Below are 24615 nucleotides of genomic sequence, written 5' to 3'. Positions count from 1 at the left end.
ATTGCCGTCTCGTGATTCGAGAATTTATTTCGATTTTACGGATGGTTAAGCTCGGAAAATATACAGCTGCATTGAGTCGCTAGACTTGGAATAGCTCGTACTGCAGTTCGCATAATTCCGATTAAATCGATTCACCGTCAAGACTGAGTTGCCGCACCGAAGCTGTTCGAAGTTCGAAATCACGCTGAGAATCAAAACGTTGGCAATTCAATGGACCGAAAAGTAAATTTAATGCCAACATCCGCGCTACTGCAATTTCAGTGCAAAAACACTTCGGAGGATTGCAGATCGAGTTGAATGAGCGGAAGATTGAAGAAAAGCGGGCGTTGATGTACGAAGATCATTTCGCGACAGACGTTTCGCTCCTCCTCGACTGCAATATCGCGTCGTTATAATGCAATATGCATTTGCGACTGCAGCAATTTGCACGAGTCTTCGTTTATCGTATTAAGCTTAATGCTCGTTTATGCGAGTACACGGTACTGGAGACATCAGTCTAGGTGCCTCGCGATGACAACAAGACGGATTCCCGCTCGGTGAAAACACCCAGTTTGACGTTGGAAGAGCGATTACCGGTTTCCCATTGGAGGAAAACAACGTACGGATTTTCCGACGCTCATTGTCGGTTCTGGTAAGCTGCGACAAAGACACGAATAGAAAATACGGGTATCAAATCACGTAGGAAAACGAAACTTGAAGATACGATAGGAAACCATCGATGCAACGTATATCTTGAACAGTTGTATTGTTCACCTCTTACCAATTTTAATTACTACAATATTCGTCTTATATTTATGATTATTCTCCGACTTGACATACTCTGAAATCGAATTCATTGAAACCGGACCTTTTTGTACACCGTGTACAGTGTAATCAATTACTTTCACGTTTCATGAACCCTCGATGATTTTTTTTTTTAAGTTTCTGCAGCTACGTGACATCCGGAACGATGACGGGAGATCGGAAATGAGAGATAAGCTTGACGTGATTCTGGTAAAAAGAGACGAACTTCAATCCGAATATCAATCAATATAAAAACAGATAAGATTCAGATATAATATAGTATATAGTCACATTTCGCAAGATAATCTTTCACAATCTGAAACGTGTTTGGTACAATTGTTAGCTCTTCTTGCTTTTTTCCTCGAGCTTTTGATCATTAAATCCCTGAAGAACAAAAGCCATGCATTCGAGGTCTGTTATACTTTCTACAGAATATGCTTCGTCGCATAGTCGTTTGTTTAGTGCACAATAGTGGCCCCTGTCATTTTTTTTTTTTTTTTTTTTAAATTGAAATATTAACCTGTACAAAAATCTCGACGATCAATTGCCGCTTGCGCGACTTGAGCTGGGTGAAAAATGAACGAAAACTTTGGTAGCAACGTGTACATGTATAATAATGTACGATATGGTGGAACCAGTTTCAACAGTTCCGCTTCTCAGCCAAAAAAATTAAAAACCAAAGCTTTGCTCCTCTCGGCTTGACTTGATAAAGGAAGTTCGTTGTAGTCTTTTTGCACCAAAAGTTTCGTTCGCTTATACAATACATGAACGGTACCGCAAAAGGGGTAAGTGTAGCAGCCCTTCCTGCGTTCTCGAGGGTTGCGTGATTATTTTGGCGACCAGTACACGGTGAGTGTGTAAGCTTATAGTTCGTTCAAGTTTGTATTTTACCGCAAAGAACCGAAGTTGCTGGGAAAGGAGCCGGTTGGCTTGAGTTTTAATCAACTTCACATTTTGCCCCATAAATCTGATGCTGTTACCGTGCTCGCCTCCCTTCTTCGCGCCCTGCAAGCTCTATTTGCGGCTGAAATCACACCACGTAACAAGCGTCACCGAAGGTTTATGATCACTCTCTTGTGGAGCAGATACGTATAAGTATAGGTAGAACACTGTTGCTGTCAACCTTTCGGATCTAGTGTAGTGCTGTAACAATAAGACGGTTCTTGGCTCGTTTCCTTTCAATCAGCGGATACCCGCCTGGTCGGGAAATTCCCGTCATTTTCTCCGATAATTATCACAGCCTTGTGGTTTCTTCTTTGTTTTCAGCCGACACGCAGAATATCAACGTCTCGATCAATCCCTCGGGAGAGACGACGGTACGCACTGGACAAAATCTCACGATACTCTGCAGCGTGGGCGTACCTTTGAAAACCTGTCGCGTTGAAGTTCCTCAGGAAAGGAGCGTGATTCTCGAGCCCAATCAGCCGTCCGAAGACGGAATTGGATGGTACGGCTCATCGTTGGATGCTGGACAATGCGGGGTGTTTATCGCTCAAATAAAGGAAAAACACGACGGCATATTCAAGTGCTCCCTCACTCCGAAGAATGCCAGATACGAGAGCTACAACACCTTGAGAATTATCGTTGCCAGTGAGTATTTTAACACTCTGTAGTTAATGTTGATTTGTTTGCTGCGATCCGTCAATTTTGGAGATTGCTTGAACAATTTGTGACACGAGAAATTGAACCGATATTAGGAGGCTCTGATTCAATATTTATTAGTATGTTTGTGAAAAATGGAACAGATTATATACATATAAGAAAAAAAATAAAAAATGAAGATATTTAATGCAGTAAACAACTATAGTAACTCGTCAGCATTCGGTATAAGTCAACTGAAGAAGAACGCGAGAAAACAATGTATTAATCCGTTCTTAGTCGGATTTTTTAATCTCGTTATCTTTCAAATAGTGCTGAAAATATGTATTCCGAAATTTGACCGGAAACCGTAAAAGCACCGGAAAGTAGAGTTTCATTTCACGTATATACCGTGTCGAAGTACCTATACATAAGCGGCGCGGATGAAACGGGTGATTAAAACTGATTGCTTAACTTCGTAACAAATTAAGGTGAATTTGAACCGTACAAACTGTAATTTTGCAGAACCTCCGGTCATGCCTGAACTGATGGTCTTCCCTGGACGTCGTGGTGAACGGCAAAATTACGAAAAGGGAGAAACGCTGAAGGTCAGCTGCCGTGTCAAGGCTGGTCGACCAGTTGCAAACGTGTCTATATTTTTCGGTGAGTATTCGGGAGGAATTTTTTTCTCGTGTGTCACGTAAAGTCGCACCAACAAAACCCGACACAAATTTAGACGCTTAAGCTTCGCTCGGCTTATGACCACTTGAATGAAGTGGGGATCGAGTTTCATCGTTTTCCCAATTGAAATTTTGACCGCTTTTCACAGGCGACGAACAAATCGGTCTTGAGGAGAGGCCGATAGTTTACAACTACAACAACGACTCGTACGTCATTCAAAATGCGACACGAGTCTTGTCTTGGACTGACAACGGGAAGGTGTTACGCTGCGACGCTACTCATCTCGCTCTGGATCGGCCCCTTTCGGCAAAACAGCAGATCTCAGTCTTATGTGAGTTCGTTGTGATCCGGCGAGCTCCGCCTGCATATGTAAAATACGTCTCGGCTGTAATTAAATCGTTCGCGGATGGATAACGCTTGTTGTGTGTTTCAGACGCGCCGCAACCCCAGCCTACAATCGAAAGGTTTGGATTCGTGATTGGTCAGCCTGGTACAGTTAACGTAACGGTTCAAGCGAATCCCCGACCGCAATTCATGTGGCGTATTGACGACGACAAGGTCGACGAGGGTCAATTTGACAAGAGCAATCGCATCAGGTCGTCCAGAGCAGTCGAATTAGTAAGATAATATCGCCTTCTTCATTTCCAATTAAATTTATCGGGAAATCTTGTTATCGCTTTTCCCCGGCCCTTCTCGGATTCTCATTCGGCTCTTGATCCCCGATCCGTACCTTCCACTCAAAACCCTTGAATCCCGGGACACTTTCGAGATCGAGTTCTATTGAAAATCTTCGAAACTGTCAAAGGGTATCATCGACGACGGGTCCCGATTGAATATTTCACGTGTATTTGAAATCAGACAAAGTGCGACAATCTGCGAACATTTTTACTACGAATCGAAATTTTACAAGTAAATCGGTTTTTATTCGTCATTACAGGGCAAAGGCTATTGGGAAATTACCCTGAATATCGACAGTGTTCAAAAGTCCGACACCGAGAAGAAGTACGTTTTGTTAGTCAACAATGAGCTGGGATCTACCGAGTACCAAATCGTTTTGTCAACGTCAACGGAACCTGCTGGTAAGTCTTCAGTCGTCAAAACATTCACTTATCACAGTTTAGTTGCCGTCAATCAGAACACGTTACAAAGCACACACTGCACCATCTCGCTTAAAAACGATGCATCGGCGTGTCACTCAGGCCTATCAGAGGTCTAATATTGCAATAATCACGTTATGGCAGATAATTTTTATTTCCACAGTCGAAGTGAACGCGTTTCAGGATAAGTCCCGTTCGCAAAGATCATTCGCTAGATAATCAATGTTTCTTAGCCAATTACACTCACTCAGCAACTTTTTTCGATGTACAAATGTCATGTTCATTCACTGTCTATACTATGTAACGATCTTACCCCGACACTAATCGTTCGGGGATGCGTCCGTTAGTTCTCCCATTCATTCATTCATTCATTCATTCTCACCTGCTACCACCACCACCACCACCACCACCACCATCATCACTACTTCGCAAACGAAACCAATATGGCAGAAGGTATATCTAACCGCACTACTTCACCACATGCTCACGCAGGAGCGTTCAGTCACTTCTATGGTAAGCTCGCCGAATCAATGCACGCACTAGGTAATTCTATTTTAACAATTACTTGTAAGTAGAGCTAGGCCAATGGGTTCTACGTGAACGACGACACTCGCTGTGTATGCTCGTTCGTTCGTTGGTTTATACATGAGCTATATTGATTTTCCACTAATGCTTTCGTCGACATGAATCTGACTCACAGTGCTCGTAGTTGCTGAAAGGGAAAACCGTTTTCCACCTTGTCAAATTGCGGGAAGTAGGCAAAAGCACATTTCTTTCAGAGATATTTCCGCGTATTGTACAACCGGTAATTCACGTTCAACCCTAAAATGGCGAAGTAGATTTAGCGTGGTGAGATATTGCGAATATTTTTTTTTTCCTATATGCGGGGTTCAATTATTTCATTTCAATCGCGTGCCTGTAATCAATAATGCAAACATGAATACAAGGCATGTTTGATCAGCCGGATTTGTAAGTTTTATTAGTAATTTCAAGGTACATGTCAATTATTCCGCGAATAACTTCTTATCTTCTGAATCACGGAATAACTTTAGTTCAATACTCACCACGCTTGTAGATATTAACCAATTGCTGCATCGACGTTGTACTATTTTGTACATCTTTCACTTGGAATGAGCTTGCTATGAAAGAACTTATGTGATTAATTATATGTTATACACGAATGACAATTAAAATACTTTTGACTTCATGGCTTTACTACTAAGGCGATCAAGCAGCTCAATCGAAGAAGAGACGTATCTTTGTCGCGTAATTGACATGCCGTAAAATTCTATCATTTATCCTATTTCCTACGGAATATACATTTTCAAGCGGTTAACTTAAAATCGATGAAAAGAGCTCATAACCGTTTAACATTAAATAACAGCAAGTTGGGGAGCTTCGGTGATTTTGGAATGATTTCAATCTGGTTATTTCTGCTTCTACGTGAGGATTCACATAAAATTCAAGCTACATATTTTTACTAATGTATTGTTATATCTGTTTTATCCTATGGTAAAGATATTGGTATTTTGCCAAATAAACTCGACCTCTGTAACTCTCACGGCATTTTTATTACAATTATTAAATGCGTGCTGTTATCATAGAGATAAAAAAAAAAAAAATGTTCTTTGAGCATTTGCATTTTCGAACTGGGGCATGTTGTGTTCTAAGACGAGGTGAATCGAAAGTGTACGCTAAATCAAATTGCAATTACAGGAGATCTTGACGCCGGGTCTATCATCGGCATCGTCGTTGGAGTTTTGATCCTCCTTCTTATTGTGTTCCTTATCATCTTTGCACGTGCTACGGGTCGTTGGTGTTTCGCAGGTGAGTCACCCGTATTCTTATCCTAAATTTTAATCGTTTCGTTGAGTGTACTTTTCCTCTGAAATACAAAATCTTTCTCAGCGTTTGCTTTTTGAGTCCCTGCAGATGAGAGGACCGGGTGTCGTAATTCCGATCGCTGAACATCCAATATTTACTTTCAAATTTTCCTGCATAATCGATTATACTGTCGGAAATTATCATTTTCCAATTGTTCACTTTTGTCTTGGCATGTTCAATTTCACATTCTAGCTAAATTGATCCGAATTTCAGCACCGTGTCCCATGCGTACAGCGGCAGATACCCCGTTTTTTTTTTTTTTTTTTTTTGCAAGCAAATAATCGAGACTCACTATGTATTTCCTCACATGTATATTCTCCAATTAATTATTCTCCAATAATCCCCGATTCGACACTCAACATTTTTTGTACGAATTACTAGCGATGGATTTTTCAACCCCCTGTCGGGTATCTGCGATATTTTATCAACGTCGTCCTATCAATATGATTATTAATTTTTCCATATGGAAACAGCAATGCTGTGCGAAAGAAATAAAGAAAATAAATTCTAGAAATACTTTCAAGATAATGTTATAGTGATTTATAGATTGAGGTTAATAGTTTAATCTCTTTACGACCGACTGTTGCGAACTTGTAACTCGGCAAAACCGATAAATCAGAGGTATAATCAGAGAGTAGTTGAACCCGGTACAAATAGTACGACTTATAAATAAAGCGCTGTGGTTGAAATCTGATCATAATACGTTGAATCAAATGGTACTTTGAACGGAGTTGAAATGATGCGGAATGATTCAGAATAGTCGGTTGGTGAAAGTAAAATGACAACGGAGAAAACAAAAGTTTGATAAATAACAAATTGGCAAGAGTCCACTGCTGCTGCTGCCCTCTACGTGGCATTACGTATTTACAGTATGCGTGCAAATATTTCACTGTAGAACTTGGAATTTTCTCTATCTCGTGTAGAATCAACGTACTTGTATTTGAAAATTTTCTTCTATCTTATGATTTATTTGAACAAGTAATAATATATTTGTATTGATTCAACGGACAGTATGCAATCTACAGAAAATAAAGTAGGTAGCAGCTCGGAAAACAAATAGTAACTACTCTCTGGAAACCTGAAAACTTGTCGTAGTCAGGTTCCAGATGCTAGACATGCGAAAATGTCTCGGGAAAACTTGTTTGGCATCTTATTTCAAAGATAAACGCGAAACGAATGCGAAACAATCCGTGTACTTGCTTGCTGAGATCAATACTTCTCCGACGTCAAGTTTCACAAGCAGAAATTATACTAGATAATTAATCGTAGTAACAAGATCGGTGATATCGGTGTTTATTATCCGCCTGGTATAATTTTCATGGGCCCATTCTTGTCTCGTTATTATTTAGAATTCGAAAATCTGGTTTCTGTATAGAATGAAGATACTCATACCAAAATATATAAATACTCCGAGCCATTGAATATACGTGCTATAGAAAAAAGTCGGAGCAATCGATGAACGTTGAAACCAGTCTGTTATTTTAATGTGATACCGGTTCAATGATGTTCATTGATCGAACAGATTCCAGATATTTCCAGAGTGATACTTTTCAATGTGTTTCACTCGCTCGTGAAAATCGTATCTTTGCGTGCCCAGTCCTGTGGAAATTCATCGGCTCTTTTGCTCCGACATCGCGTAAAATTTGCCACCTAAAAGTCTTTGAAAACTTTAAAAGTTAATTTCGCCCTGCTCTAATATCAGTTTTTTGGTATCGGAATTGCTATTTTCAAATTTCCTTGTTCAATATTATCCAAATTTCCGTCCGGATGAAATAATTTTTTGTTTTTTTTCACCCCAATTTCGTGACAGCGAAAATTCGATGATTCGTGATCTTGTTCGATGCAGACTTGGGACTCAATTCCTTCAAACGTTCGATTCAATACGTTAATTATCGGCTGAAAAATTTGCGAAACAATCGAAAGGTTTTCAACTTCAAACCGCTTTTGCGTGAGAAATATCTCGAAAAAATAATTCAGCTAAAGTTATAAAAATTTCTTCTTTCGTGAAGCAATTATTATAAAAAGGTATTTTTGAAAGTTCCGAGTATGAAATAAGTTGAAAGTGAATATCAGTAGATAATTAAACCTAAAATTTTGGAATAAAGACCGATAGCTCATTACGAACATGTGTAAATTACAATGAATCTCGAACCTATAAATCACAACCCAGCATTTTGCGTATTGCGGTAGCGAAATCCATATTGGTTTGAGATAAGCGTACTAGTAAGATAAGAAAATTTTCTATTTGTATGCGTTCTCCTTTCCTCCCAAAAAAATAAATTCTCCCATATCAGTTGCCACCTGTATGTATACAATGTACTGTGTGTTGTGCCGCCACCGATAGGACAGCATGCAAGTCGGGCGAAGTAAAGAACACGGAGATACACCAACATTAACCGTGCGATACCATTCTCTAGGCATGACACTATCCAGGGGTAAGTTAGCCTCAGACATGAGACAGCAACCCCTAGTGCTCGCGCTGTTCGCCGCCCACCATCAGCCATCAATACAGCCATCTCACCATTCCATTAAAAGAAATGAAAATAATAAAATTAAAAAATCGGAGTTTCCAAACCGCCGTAGCTTCGTTATTCACTACGTCATTAGCTGAAGTTCGAACTACCCAACGATCTGTTGTACCTATTTGCAATCACTTTTCGATAATCAGATTAAGTCGTTGTCGCATTTCATTCATTGTAATAGAATGTACAGTGAAAATTGAATGCTGCTGAACAATGGGAAGCGACACTAATAACGATTATTCTATCACCTTTCGTTTTTTTTTTTTTGTATGTTTTTCTCTCGTAATAATGTTATCACAATATTGCATGTACTTCGAGCTTGGTATCTACATGTACGTTATAATTGATGCATGTGATAAAAAAGCATTTTATTGTGTGTAATGTATGTTACATACTTACCACCAAAGGTCGGAGCGAGTACCGTACAATTCTTACGGAGAAGTCGGTATCGCTCTGACCATCTACTGACATCGAATTTATCTAACGGATTTGTACATACCTACCAGAGTTCAAACTTTCACCTAACGAATTCACGCGGATGATATTGGTCGTCTTTTTTTTTGCGTATGTTTTTTTTTTTTGCTATTACGTTGGACTTTTTCCCGTAACAAGCAACCGCTAACAATCGGCGAGGGCAAGTCAGGATCACGTAGGATTTGCCTGTTCATGGCAATACGGCACAGAAACAGAGAGGATACGGTCGGTATTTACTGCACCGACGTTATTTTCGGTCGGTAAAATATATTCCAATCTTAGCAATTATTACATTAAAATAGATTCGGTAGAGTTCTTGTGCCAAGTAATATACATATACCGTTTATACATACTTCACTTTGTCGGTTGATCGTTTGAAGCATGGTTGTTTCGTTCATTGCTGTTCTTCAATACACCGATTATATTACTAATTGACTGTGAAACATTACTGCAATTCATGTATATGTAATGGTATACATACGCTCACTTTTCACCTCATACCCTTTGCTTGGACTGATAAATTATAATAGTAACAACAAAAATAGTCATCAATATTAATGATAATAATTCTTAGTGCGATGATTTGCTTGTGAATGTTTATACATATTATCAATTTATTATGCTATAGTCAGTTACAGTACAACTAGAATCTCGTTTATTATCACGTATGATTCTAACGTGAAAAAAAAAGAAATCTTCTCCACACTCGCGTGTGAAAATCGTTTAGAAAAGGTAAATTCTTAAAAATTCATAATAAAATCTACAAGAACTTGCATCCGCGATATAACGAGTCCAAACAGTGACAGCCAGTCGCTCGTATCATAAAAAGTAGAAAGAGAAGTCTCGAATTGAATTGAAAATTGCTATTAAAACTTGATTGGTTCGTAGTAATGCCGGGAAAAAAAGAAAGAAAAAAAAAAAACTAAAAAATTATTCGATCATTTTCGGTCGTTTGTCACCGTGGCACGATTCACTCGACACACGCATCACACGATTAGACAAGGATAGCTGGTCGTGTTTTCCGTTTCTCGAATCCAACCAATGAAAAATGTCTACGTTGAAGGTTTGCGCGTTGCCCTGACCGGTTGTGGCGTTGCTTGTTACAGCGAGGCGGAGGCGCGACGAGGAGGCGGCTGGCGGTGCCGGCGCCGGGAGCGAGGCGCACATCACACCCGGCGACGAGGACCACGAAGATCCCCACATCATAGATGAGAAGATGCCCCACGGAGGACAGGAGAACCCGATCCACGCGAGCACGGAGTACGTTAACGGGAACACGGACATCAAGGACATGAAGGACATCAAGAAGGACGAGAAGACGGACACGCCGGTCTAACGCGGGCGGCGGCCCTTTTTGTCTCATCGCTCGCATCCGGCGGACGGAAGGGTGTCGAATGCCTGTCATTTGCCATTTTATCGAAAGATTTCCTCGCCCTCTCGCTTCCTTCATTTTACCGATATTGTTGTCACGGGCGTTGTGCCGCAGCATCGTTTTATTTTATCACTCATTTTTTCACGATTTGTTCTTTTGTTATATTTTAATTTTTAATTTTTTTTCCTCTACTTCACTTAGCGGTTACCGTTTCGTCATGTCAATGTTATATCGCACGAACGCCACCCAACCCTTTTTGTCCCCGGTTGCGAGATATCGTTTTTGTATTCATTTTTTCACCGGCTGCAGCCTGGACGAGGATAGTACGGGACTGGGAATCTCGGGCACACAGATTATTTGTATACAATTATGCATGGTGTTCGACACTCTACCCCGGGGGATAAAATCGCGCGTGCTTTCTCGCGCTGCGGAAGTTGAGCGATTGCTTTTTTGGTTTTCTTGGGATGATTATCATGCGAAGGAAACTACATTGAAAGTATATTGTATGACTTCGTGATGTCATAGTCACGATACATTTTCTCCTGTGTTCAATTTACTGGAGGTTTTAACGGGAATCTCTTATTATACGATGTACTAAGGAACAATAAGTATTTTTTTGTTCGATACCGAATTAGTTTTGAATCTCAAATCAAGACGGGGTGATGTAAGATTAATCCAACCATATACTCTAATCGCCGTTAGATGACGCAACGAGTGTTCTGTTCTTTTATTTTTTATTTTTTTTATTTTTTATTTGCTTGTTTTCTTTGTCGTAAAAAGTGATACTATTATTACAGTAACACGTTCTGCTGATATTCCGACAGTCATGAAATTTGAACGCGAGGGTTTTCAACGCGCCAGGAAGGGTAAAGCACTGTCAAAGTTAAATCGTAAAATGTGCGAGAATAGCGCAAGCTTGTATTACGATCCGTAAGCCGAGCATCCGCCCCTCAATCGTACGTATTATACAACGTGGGATAAGTCGAGTCTGGATAGATTAGAAAAGAAAAAAAAAAAAAATTACATCACTGAACGTCGGACTATAGACTAGAGTTCAAGGTCTAAAACAATGAACCTCTTGATTTTAATTTCTCCTTCAAAGAGGTGCAGAATTTCTATACCAATTAATAATAATTATGATAGAATTATGTACATCGATATTCATAATCTCGAAGAAGACGAATTAACTAGAGGTTAACATTGATTTTGATATTAATAATTAGAGGAGATTAAAAAGAAACAACAGAAACCACGTAAATTAATAATGTTAAAACGCATACCTACTTTTAAGAATCCCGTCACGCCCTGTTCGAGTATTATGCGCGCCTATACGTACGCGTTACATTATGCGTGATAATAACAAAAGCGTCATTGTTTAATTGTAAAATTCGTAACTATATATATATATATATATATATATATATATATATATATATATATATTATATACATATATAATATAATCAACATCAAATTTATCCATTGTCGCAAACATTTTTGACGTAAATTTCAGAACTGTTTCAACTCCACAAAAGATTGAAATTATGAAATAGTTAATTACTATTATTGTTTTTCTTTTTCTCCTCTTCATTACACATCGCAGTACTGAATATACATACATGAATACATTGATACACACATGCATACTGATGTAATAACGTTAATATTAAGAGATAACTAATTAAACGAATGAACATAAGTTACGAAAACCTAAATCTACACAATCGTAATCTGAATCGTTATAATATTTGATAATAATTACACACACATTCCATAAGATCTAGCTTCGTGCGAAATTTTGCAACTTTGAATACATCGTTGAACAATTATTACATTCAACAATTATATACATGCACTCGCTTGTTCCGCATTTAAGGCGATTATTCGGCAATTATTCCCTGTTAAAAAAGCCAGATCGAATTAATAAATTCATATTAGAATCGTCAAAGATAATCAAATATCCGGGTTCAGACCCTATGGCAAATCCGGTTTTTGAATTCGCATCTAATACAAATTTATCAGTCTCTATATGGCTTTTTATTCAGGATTGTTTCATCTTACATTTCACATGATCCAGAATCGAGGTTGTAATCATCAATGCTGCACTTTAACAATCATTGAAATCGATACATACATCTTCGTTACTAACATTTATTTTCACAAAATGGCTGCAAACGCAAAAGCTGTCGCAAAATTTGACGCGCATAAATCGTTGACCTGACCGTTGTGTCAATCAGTTTTGCAGTTTTTCACTTACCCATTGGTTACAACTTATTATAATCACTCTCGCTGAGGCTTGACACTAATTTGCGCAAGGTTTGTTCAATGTGAAATTATTTTTACTAATAATAATACCATAATAGTAATGATAAGCAACGTTTACTTTGATACTTCAATTTATTGTGTAATGATATTAGGATATATATTATATATAATATATATAATATATATATATTATTGTATTTTAATCGTGTATCTTCAAATCACATAATTATTCTACTCTCGCAATACGCCGTTTTAAGAACATTGAAAAGAAAAGAAAAACCATCGCTAATTTCCATCCAGTTGTCTTTTTTTGGATAAGTATTATCAATATGAGACAATCGAACGCACCACAGGTGAATGTAAGCGATTTTAATTAAATTTCTAACTGGAATAAACAAGAGCAGAAAAAAAAAGAAAACAATCATTTTGTTTCAAATTGCATTTCTTCGACAATAAAATAATTGTTTCCACTTTTGTACTGATGATTTTTCACTTTCGAATGAGCCATTTAAAATAACCATGAAAATCCTTTTGATCGGAACATTAAATGTCGTTAACAATGTAGCTCGTTTGTTTTTACGAGTGCAATTTTACGGCCTGTTTGTTTGAAAAGAAAGTTTCACAATTTCGCGCACACATATAATAAACGTAAACTCATACATACGTATATACACACACCGAATTTTTAACACACGACACATTTTCACTTAACAGAGAAAGGGCAATGGGGTAACAAATTTGTCAGGGTTCGTTCGATGAAGACGAAAGCAGAACCAGACAAACAGTGAAAAAAAATGTAAATTTGTTACTTGGTTGGCCCGACTTGCTGCGTGTTGTATATATAAAAATAAATAAGTAAAACAAATGAATGAATAAATATATATTAATATTATAAATATTACGATATAAAAACTAATAGTAATGATATATTCTGAGCCAAGGCAGTTGATTTACATTCAGTGAATATAAAAAGTATTTACTAAAAAGTAAATCATGTGCTGGAAGCCTGTCGTTATTCGTATTTGAAATGAAATAATAAGGAAAAAAATAAGGTTTACTTAATGGTTATCGTATCATCATAAAATAAAAAATATAATGAAAAAAAAAATTAAAAGCAAAAAAAAAGAAAAAAAAACATACATTCGAAACGAAATAAATGTGTGAGTGTATGTTACCCATAGAAATACAAGTATGGAACGCCCCCTTCGATCTGGTTACATAATATTATCTTTTAATGCGTTAAACACAATTGATATTTATAAAAATTTTTAATTACCGAAAATCTCACGTGGAACTAGGATCTTGAATGTTGAATAGTTACGGGATTGAATCTCCGCTGTAATTGTGACCATCGACACTCGGTAACTTACGCTGAGAAGCCGAAAATCAGTCAATCATTATACTTACCATAATCATATTCACCTTCAGTACTGGTCCAAGTACGTATAGTATAACGATATCGATAACCCCTGTACGATATCGACGTGCATCACTGCCACGAGAGTGCAGACTAGGGTGGATTTTGATTGTCGGGTTAAATTCAGATCATTTGAATTCGTTGTTATCTTATTTGCAGTATATTACCTCTGATTCGAAGTATATTTTCTGATTACGGTTGTGTCAGGTATCTAACACACTTTTATAAAATGGGGTATACCTAGGCATTAAAGGTATACATACACATAAAAACCGTGTAAGGTGTAAAGATAAATTTAAACTATTCAACTTGATGGACTAGGATCTGTAAAACTGAATATATCATACGAATGGTTAATATTAACTAGATATTATTATGATACGTTTATGTACAAAGGTTTATTGTGGTACATTTATGATAATACTAAACTTACTTTATAATTGATTTTATTACATAATTATTAATTAACTGTAACGCTAATTACTTAAATCTCGATGATCATGCTATGATATAATCCGTTACAAGAAAATTTATTTAAATAAATCAGTAAATACATTAATCGAACCCTTGCTTAATCGAAACGAATTTTCAGCCCTCTCCCAAACCACAAAAGAAAAAGAAAGAAGAAAAAGTATATTAACTTTAAAACGGCTTGCACTATTGAAGGATGATGCTGTATGTTATACTAAGCATGATCGTTGGCCATACAATGGAATATATAAATATATATATATACATATATATATATTTATGTAAATGTAAGTTTAGATAATCTAATAATTATTATTAACTGGAATCGGCGGGCTCTGAAATACTTTTATGGATACTTTCGTTATTTTATCGACAATTTTTGTATAACTGAAAAATAAAATCGTTTTATCGCAACTGTTCTTCCTTCTTTTTTAACGCGGCTTTTATTGCTTCAACCGTTTCTCGTTATCTACACAATATCCGTATTTATTCTTGATTTTCTATCATTTTTGAGACATTGGCGTGACCATTTTTTGATATGTCAAATTCACGTTTGCGATGCTAAAGCGTTGAAGAAAATGAGAAAAAAAAATATTTGTGAGCCCCCGTTTTCGAATTGAAATAAAATTTTAAAGTTACGGGATCGGTAAAGTAAATTAAGAAACGCATTGCGACCATGTCGATGTCGAACGAAAGCGATCTGCGAATTTTGTATCTGTACTTGTAGATACAATGCGATAGACGACAGTAATTATAATTGAAAATTTAAATGAAATTAATATATAGAGAGCTGTATGTAATAATTTTAAGTTCATTCATCGCTATGATATTATATAAATATATATATAACTAAGTATTATATGATTTTTGAAATAAAACATTTGTTTTAAATATACAAACGTGTAACAACTACGCGTAGTCCTTGAAAACGTCTAAGAAACTACAATTACTTAACGCAGCTCGTTTAAATATCGGAAAATTCGCAATTCCCACTCATAGTATACCTATGCCGATGTCAATATCTGGCATACAAAAAATCGATAACCATTTTCAATATATCTCTCTGAAAATGTATTTTCTTCTGCCTATTTCAGGTGGTTCCTCGACCAGGACGATTGGAGAGTCGTGAGTATAAATCCTTCTTAACAATTGGACGTCTGTTTTTTATACACTGTAAAATAATTACACGTTGTATTGAATGTTGGATATCAGTTCTCGTAATACTAATTTCTGCCGCATTCTTAGCGCACAAGTTTGTCACTAACACACAAGACACTTCGTAGATAATCCTGCCAAATATCAGAAATTCGAAGCCCAGAGGTCGATCAACCGATTACATGTGAAAAATATTTATACCCGTAACTAGTAGTCATTTTTTTTTTTTTTTTTTAATTTCCTTCTCCGTGCCATTGATCGTACAAGTAGGCGAATCTTTACTCTAGACTTATTGTTAGACACCGCATGACGCGAATAATTTTCAGAGACATAGCAGATCCAGCAGCAAGCGTTAGCCTTCTTCGCTTCCGAAAACCAAAACCAGATGATCCAAATGCGGGGCGAAGGCAAGGAGCACATATTTATTTTCCATTGCTTTTGTCTGTCCATTAACAAAACCCGTAATTCGCACTCACATCAAAATCATTATACCTGGACGGATCTTACGCATTTCACACATTGTATAGCGTATGTTGTAATTTTAATGTATACCTGCCAAGGAATCAAGCTTTTTTTCCACGTATATTCATGCCACGCTCATTCAAGGCGGCGGACACTGTCTTCGCACAGTGAGTAGGTATTAGTCGTTCGACTTGCATCATCATAATCACTACTCAGGCATTGATAATATTATTTATATGCAAAATATGTGAATGTGCTTTTCATTTTTTATTTTTTACACGTATTGTTGTAACTATTGTATTTACAGCAATAGTTTCACGTCTAGACTATGCCAACGCTTACCAGTCTGACTAAGCAGCTATAATTATACCGCAAATATTCCAACCGGTATTAAAAAGTATTGGCAAAAAGAAAATCTTTGATGGAAGTTTGACAACCAAAACAAACACATATCACATGATTTTCCCCAATTTTTACACTACGATTCCGAGAAGTCGTTGTGATTTCAGATAATAACAAATACCGGTCGTTTTACAATTTCCCGTTATGGATTTTAAATTTTTTTCTTCTGTCCATGACGAAATTCGTGTCGTTCAGTTCGTTCTATATACTTGTTCTTTATTTCCTGGGAGGAAAAATAAAATGCTTTTCTACGCGTTCTTTTACACAACTAGTGGTAAACTTTCAGGCAGATCTTTAGAAACAGTTCTGTTTTTAAACCAAAACTTAGATTCTCGAAAATTTTGTGCAAAATACCGGGTAATAATCCGAAAACGGAAAGATATAGCTGCGCTTTACGATTTTTTACGCAACAATCAGTAGGATTAGTAACACGTCCAGATATATTCACAGGATTGTGACGAATCACATTATTTGACTAACGAGAAATATGAAGAAATACTCAGCAATGCTTCTTGCCATGCCTGCGTATCGTTTGACATCAAGGGACTTACATACGTAATAAAATATGTCGAAGTTACATGTATTATAAATTTGTTGCTTTAATTCGTACGTCATATTTCACCTCTTATTAACGCGCATTTGTCAAAAGAAAAAAAATCCTTGTACCTCATCGTACGATTGGAATCCTTTGTGCTTTCCTAATTGATTTGATTATTTTTGATTTGATTATCAAGCTATCTTATTTAACAGAAGTGACACCGAAAGCGCCGGACGTTACTCTAGAAGCGAAGTCGACAGCTCGGCCTCCGCGGCAAGACGAGCAAGAGCAAAGATGAATTTTTCACAACTCTTCAAACGCAACAAGGACAAAGTTTCTGGAACCGACACGGACACCGTCAGAACCGTCGTGACTGTCGACGACGAAAAGGTGATTTGGTTTCTTGGGATTTTTGGGGTTTTCCGAAATTTCATGCATTTCCATTCCCGTTTGTGTGCTATTAAATTTGATTTCACCGGGGATAACGTGTTTTATCATTTCATCATATTCTCCAACAGATTCAAACAAGCGATGCACCGCAAGCCGTCACTTTAAACTCGGCAAATCCTGCCGTTGGGGAGGGTGGCCTCGTCTATGCCGAGCTGGACCTAACACAGCAGAAAAACGTGGCCCCGCGCAGGATCGACGATGATGCTACGGAATACGCTGAGATCATTTACACGAAACCAGAAGCCGAGGAAGCGGCTCATGCCGCGAACAAGTAATTTACGTTAGTCGTTGAATCTGCAGACGAAGAGTGCGATTGATATAAAATTATTACGATGAATATGCGATAGCCGCGTAATGATACTTTTTTATTTCTATATGTATTAATCTTCATCAGGCACTATATATTCAATCACGTGAGTATGCGTAGATTCATTAGAACACACTTTGTAGAGATAGAATTTGTTTCGCACATACAATATGTGTCGAAAAAGACGACGCAACGCATTGTTCAATTGGTAAAATGTTATAATCAAAAATTTATGAGAATCAAACGACTGCTTCTTCATTCACGGTCAGTGAAATTGAATCTTAACGCGTGTTCTGTCCGTCATGGTTTTGACCACTCTTATAAGCAGTTATTCGTGGTACACTAATTTAAGCTTAAACATAACAAGTACCTTGGCGATATATTATAATATTATATATATTGTGGATAAACGCCGTAACATTTGAAGTCCAGAGACCAATATTAATTAGTTTAGTTTTACTTCTTATTATACGATTTTTCGGAATAATACGTCTATGATTAGGCATAAGTTATAGTTATTATTCATCGTGACCAACTATTCGAGACTTCGTTGAATTACCGTCCTTCCGTCATCGAGAACTTATTTCACAACCGAATCATGCTTTGTACACGTATGAATATGATGAAAAAAATTGGACTATGCAGATGAAATTTTACTGAATTGCTTAAAATAAATATTTAGAGACAAGTTGATATTTTGATATTGATTAGGAGCTTTTCAACCGTCCGTTATATAGAGATAATATTTAAGTAAGCTCGTACAAATACCGAACAGCCAGTCGTTGATTATAATTATCGTGAGGTGGTAGTTGCAACAGCGACTTAGTATATTGATGTATTGATATAAGCACGCTTACAGCTGGAATGATGTAAGACTTTTTTATATAGAGCAAGCATTATTGCACTCAATTTGCGAATAATAAGAATAGTAATAGAAAAATTCAGATGAGATTTTGATAAGTGTAAGATGAGAGAAAAGCACGATTACTACTTAAAAATACGTATTTAAGTTCAAATTTGATGAGGTGCTTGAATAAGTAGCATCACTATTGTAGACCTTTGTGCTGAGAAATGCTGTCTATCTCACAGAGCAAAAAAAAAAATATTCGCCTTCAAACAAGGCAAGCCATTCAAATTCCAAGTTTGAGCTGTACTACAAGATCCGAAATATCGTGAATGTGAATTTTGGATAAATACTAAGGAAAATCGAGATATAATTCACAGATATTTGATTTGCAATATAAAATGCCTATTTCGACGAAAATAGACGGTTGATAGTCGATTGTAACCTTGAAATATTGTAGGAACAAGCTGTAACAACAAGGAATGATTCTGAGGATATTCATAGAGCGATACATTCAGCCGTCAGATCCAATTTAAATGCACGAAATAAAGTTCACTGAAAAGCAATTGCAACAATTCAGTAGCTACACGTCTCGAATGAATCCTGCAGAATCATGGAAGTTCATAAGGGCTGTATTGGAACACACACATTTATGTCTTACTTCTGGAAACACAAACTCTGTGAAATACGAAGAAACACGAAATAAAACCGGATATTAACATACAAAAGACTTTCGTGTTGAAATTGAAATTACCTGAATTTCGTCAATCCTTTCCTTCTACAACTCAATCCTATCTACAAGTAGGCAGCGGCGTACGACTTGTGAAGCGATAAGGTCAAGAATTTTTGTGGATTACAGCAAAATATTCTTGAGATATTTCTGAATTGGCTGATTATATTCAACCTCGACAAAGTTTCTCTCGCAAAATCACGTCGGACTAGAGCGTAAAAGGATTCATTTCAGCACTTTTCAAAATCGCGAAAATTTTCGCCAAAAATACAAAGGGGTAAGCCTTGCTGTTTTTTTGGGCGAAAAACTTTTAGTCTCCGATTCGATTTGTATGACCCTTTTCTGACCAATTGGACCCCCAGGAACTCAGAAAACGCAGCGAAAACAGCGTGGGATCAACAGGAGAGAAGTTACGAAGGAAAAAGCACCTGCTGAAAAATGTCGAAATCACAGGTTTTCCTTTTCTTGGCTGTAACTTTTGATGCGTTGATCGCAGCGTATCGGGACTGCGCCCAATCGACTTCTCTCGCAAAATTGCGTCCGAATAGTGCCAGAAAAAATTTATTCCAGCACTTTTTAAATATTAATCCTCACGTAATATTTTTGATATGTTCTGATACTGAAAATATTTATTGCTATTTCAGGTACAACCCGAGGTGGTTATCGGTGGTTGTTCGAGGTGGTTAGCGATTATTGGAGGTGGTCGGAGGTGGACGAGGAGGAGGACGAACTGAACTGAGTCTCAAAGCCCTGTTGACATAAAAGCAGCTATTCGATAGAAATTATAGTTTATAGTTTACACAGCCCATTGCATGACATTTCATTATGAATACATATGTTTCAATGTATTTAGGAATAATTTATAAAATATACGATAAAATTGATGCACCGGATCATCGTCGACTTTAACTTTTGAAATGTCCAACCACTTTCGAACACCTCCTACCTCCCCCTGCCACCTCCGACCATCAATGGCCACTTTCGACCACCCCCTATCACCTTTTGCCAGCGCCGACCACCTCCTAACATTTCCGAACACCTGAAGAATATATCTTCAGTCAACGGCTGACCATCGAAGGGCCTGGCCGCTTGAGTCTGGAATCGGCAGGAGAGATAAAGTGCGTATTTCTTGTATGAAATGTGAAAGCTAAAATCATTATACATCATATCATATCATCATACCTCATACATCATACATCATACATCGTACATCATACATCATCATACATAGTATCAAAGTTCGAAACCATAGTTTGGATGTCGGACGTTCAGAAAGTGACGTCACCAATTCAAAATCAGCTAGCCGAATTCCTCAGTCTGGAAACAACCGCGCAGTAGAGCGGACGGATGAGAGTCGCGCTCCGCAAATTTCGAGTACCGGGTTCTCAACCTCCCGGATCCCGCGCTTCAGGTCCGCTACGTATTTCGAGTACCGGGTTCTCAACCTCCCGGAACCCGCGCTTCGGGTCCGCTACGCGGTGAAACTCGACTTCCAGGATAAGCGCTCCGTGGTTCCTGGTTCATGTTTACAATAAATTATTTCAATTCGTTTTTCGCGCAACCCCAAATTCGGTAGCTGTCAGTCCGCTAATAAAATTTCTCGACTTCCAGGATAAGCGCTCCGTGGTTCCTGGTTCATGTTTACAATAAATTATTTCAATTCGTTTTTCGCGCAACCCCAAATTCGGTAGCTGTCAGTCCGCTAATAAAATTTCTCGACTTCCAGGATAAGCGCTCCGTGGTTCCTGGTTCATGTTTACAATAAATTATTTCAATTCGTTTTTCGCGCAACCCCAAATTCGGTAGCTGTCAGTCCGCTAATAAAATTTCTCGACTTCCAGGATAAGCGCTCCGTGGTTCCTGGTTCATGTTTACAATAAATTATTTCAATTCGTTTTTCGCGCAACCCCAAATTCGGTAGCTGTCAGTCCGCTAATAAAATTTCTCGACTTCCAGGATAAGCGCTCCGTGGTTCCTGGTTCATGTTTAAAATGAATTATTTCAATTCGTTTTTCGCGCAACCCCAAATTCGGTAGCTGTCAGTCCGCTAATAAAATTTCTCGACTTCCAGGATAAGCGCTCCGTGGTTCCTGGTTCATGTTTACAATAAATTATTTCAATTCGTTTTTCGCGCAACCCCAAATTCGGTAGCTGTCAGTCCGCTAATAAAATTTCTCGACTTCCAGGATAAGCGCTCCGTGGTTCCTGGTTCATGTTTACAATAAATTATTTCAATTCGTTTTTCGCGCAACCCCAAATTCGGTAGCTGTCAGTCCGCTAATAAAATTTCTCGACTTCCAGGATAAGCGCTCCGTGGTTCCTGGTTCATGTTTAAAATGAATTATTTCAATTCGTTTTTCGCGCAACCCCAAATTCGGTAGCTGTCAGTCCGCTAATAAAATTTCTCGACTTCCAGGATAAGCGCTCCGTGGTTCCTGGTTCATGTTTACAATAAATTATTTCAATTCGTTTTTCGCGCAACCCCAAATTCGGTAGCTGTCAGTCCGCTAATAAAATTTCTCGACTTCCAGGATAAGCGCTCCGTGGTTCCTGGTTCATGTTTAAAATGAATTATTTCAATTCGTTTTTCGCGCAACCCCAAATTCGGTAGCTGTCAGTCCGCTAATAAAATTTCTCGACTTCCAGGATAAGCGCTCCGTGGTTCCTGGTTCATGTTTACAATAAATTATTTCAATTCGTTTTTCGCGCAACCCCAAATTCGGTAGCTGTCAGTCCGCTAATAAAATTTCTCGACTTCCAGGATAAGCGCTCCGTGGTTCCTGGTTCATGTTTACAATAAATTATTTCAATTCGTTTTTCGCGCAACCCCAAATTCGGTAGCTGTCAGTCCGCTAATAAAATTTCTCGACTTCCAGGATAAGCGCTCCGTGGTTCCTGGTTCATGTTTACAATAAATTATTTCAATTCGTTTTTCGCGCAAGCCCAAATTCAGTAGCGGTCAGTGCGCTAATAAAATTCCTATAACTTTACAATCTTCTCATAATCTTTCTGGTAAAATATGTCGATAAAAAAATTATATCAAACCTTACACATTATTTTTGATTTGTTCTCACGCTGAAAATATTTATTAGTATTCGAGGTATAACTCGAGGTGGTTGGCGGTTTTCGTTGGAGGTAGTTAGGGGTGGTTGCGGGTAATCTCGGTGATTCAGGAGGAGGGGGACGAGGATTTGTGCTCGGTGAGTAAAACACTTTTATAATATTTCATGGCAATTGTAATTATATTTCATCTGAAATATTACAAACTTGTCACGTTTACAATAAATTATTTCAATTCATTTTTCGTGCAAGCACATATTTAGGAGCTATGAATAATCTTATACAATTTATTATATTATTAATTAATTAATTAATATTCTTATAATATTTGATGGTAATTGTAATTATATTTCATCTGAAATATTACAAACTTGTCACCTTTACAATAAATTATTTCAATTCATTTTTCGTGCAAGCACAAATTCAGTTGCTACGAATAAGCTTATACAATTTATTATATTATTAATTAATTATTTGATCAATTACTCAATTATATTAATCCTTACACAATATTTTCGATGTGTTCTTATACTGAAAATATTTATTACTATTCAAGGTATAACCTGAGGTGGTTGAAGGTGGTCGGAGGTGGACGAGGAGAAGGACGAGGAGGACGAGGATTTGTGCTGGGTAAGTAAAACACTTTTATAATATTTGATGGCAACTGTAATTATATTTCATCTGAAATATTACAAACTTGTCACGTTTACAATAAATTATTTAAATTCATTTTTCGTGCAAGCACATATTCAGTAGCTATGAATAATCTTGTACAATTTATTATATTATTAATTAATTGATTAATTACATTAATCCTTACACAATATTTTTGATGTATTCCTATACTAAAAATATTCATTACTATTCCAGGTATTACCCGAGGTGGTCGGAGGTGGACGAGGAGGAGGACGAGCTGGACGAGGAAGAGGACCAGGTGGTCGAGGAGGAGGCGGGGTGGGTCGTGGGAGAGGACCTCTCCTCTCCTCAGAGGAGGGGAGGGGGAGGGGTCGGGAAGGGGGAGAGGCGGGTGGGGAGGGGGAAGGGACGGGAAGGGCAGGGAAGGGGAGGGGCGGGGAGGGAAGGGCCGGGAGGGGGAGGGGGAGGGGAGGGGAAGGGGGGTGGGGAGGGAGGGCGGGAGGGAGGGAGGGAGAGGGAAGGGCTGGGCGGGCGGGCGGGTGGGCGGGAGGGCGGGAGGGAGGGAGGGTGGGCGGGAGGGAGGGAGGGAGGGAGTGAACAACGGATGTTAGTGCAAGTCCCCCAAACGCCCACCCGCCCGCCCGGCCCTTCCCTCTCCCTCCCACCCTCCCTCCCTCCCTCCCTCCCTCCCTCCCGCCCTCCCTCACTCCCTCCCGCCCGCCCGCCCGCCCGCCCTCCCTCCCTCCCCCCCTCCCGACCCTCCCCGCCTCCCTCCCCTCCCCGCCCCCTCCCCTTCCCTTCCCTTCCCTTCCCTTCCCCCTCCCCGCCCGCCTCTCCCCCTTCCCTGCCCCTCCACCTCCCCTCCTCTGAGGAGAGGAGAGGTCCTCTCCCACGACCCACCCCGCCTCCTCCTCGTCCACCTCGTCCTCCTCCTCGTCCACCTGGTCCTCCTCCTCGTCCAGCTCGTCCTCCTCCTCGTCCACCTCCGACCACCTCGGGTAATACCTAGAATAGTAATGAATATTTTTAGTATAGGAACACATCAAAAATATTGTGTAAGGATTAATGTAATTATTCAATTAATTAATAATATAATAAATTGTACAAAATTATTCATAGCTACTGAATATGTGATTGCACGAAAAATGAATTGAAATAATTTATTGTAAACGTGACAAGTTTGTAATATTTCAGATGAAATATAATTACAATTGCCATCAAATATTATAAAAGTGTTTTACTCACCCAGCAACCTTATCCTGGAAGTCGAGAAATTGTATTAGCGGACTGACAGCTACCGAATTTGGGGTTGCGCGAAAAACGAATTGAAATAATTTATTGTAAACATGAACCAGGAACCACGGAGCGCTTATCCTGGAAGTCGAGAAATTTTATTAGCGGACTGACAGCTACCGAATTTGGGGTTGCGCGAAAAACGAATTGAAAAAATTTATTGTAAACATGAACCAGGAACCACGGAGCGCTTAT

The 24615-nt window shown here is 38.4% G+C and overlaps 1 protein-coding gene across 11 annotated transcripts in view; it reads left to right on the top strand.

Annotated features, from left to right (window-relative positions):
* LOC124302013 (fasciclin-3) overlaps nt 1–19424 on the top strand; it is a 238237-nt gene extending 218813 nt beyond the window's left edge. The window contains exons 2-12 of one of the 11 annotated variants that reach the window (XM_046757744.1): nt 2050–2373; nt 2887–3024; nt 3191–3373; nt 3476–3660; nt 3980–4121; nt 4632–4652; nt 5856–5966; nt 15638–15668; nt 16025–16105; nt 17313–17490; nt 17619–19424. In XM_046757744.1, the coding sequence (XP_046613700.1) occupies nt 2050–2373; nt 2887–3024; nt 3191–3373; nt 3476–3660; nt 3980–4121; nt 4632–4652; nt 5856–5966; nt 15638–15668; nt 16025–16105; nt 17313–17490; nt 17619–17825 (1601 nt within the window). In that variant the 3' untranslated portion in view covers nt 17826–19424. Of the gene's footprint in view, nt 1–2049; nt 2374–2886; nt 3025–3190; nt 3374–3475; nt 3661–3979; nt 4122–4589; nt 4683–5855; nt 5967–10125; nt 11637–15637; nt 15669–16024; nt 16106–17312; nt 17491–17618 lie in introns of those variants that run through there. The other 10 variants (XM_046757743.1, XM_046757741.1, XM_046757740.1 and 7 more) reach the window with 10 other exon arrangements.
* Nucleotides 19425–24615: the final 5191 nt, after the last annotated feature.

The sequence above is a fragment of the Neodiprion virginianus genome, chromosome 4 (assembly GCF_021901495.1).
Source record: "Neodiprion virginianus isolate iyNeoVirg1 chromosome 4, iyNeoVirg1.1, whole genome shotgun sequence".
NCBI classification, from domain to species: Eukaryota; Metazoa; Arthropoda; class Insecta; order Hymenoptera; family Diprionidae; genus Neodiprion; species Neodiprion virginianus.
Note: the sequence above shows the minus strand (reverse complement) of the source record. Positions and strands in the feature narration are given on the sequence as shown.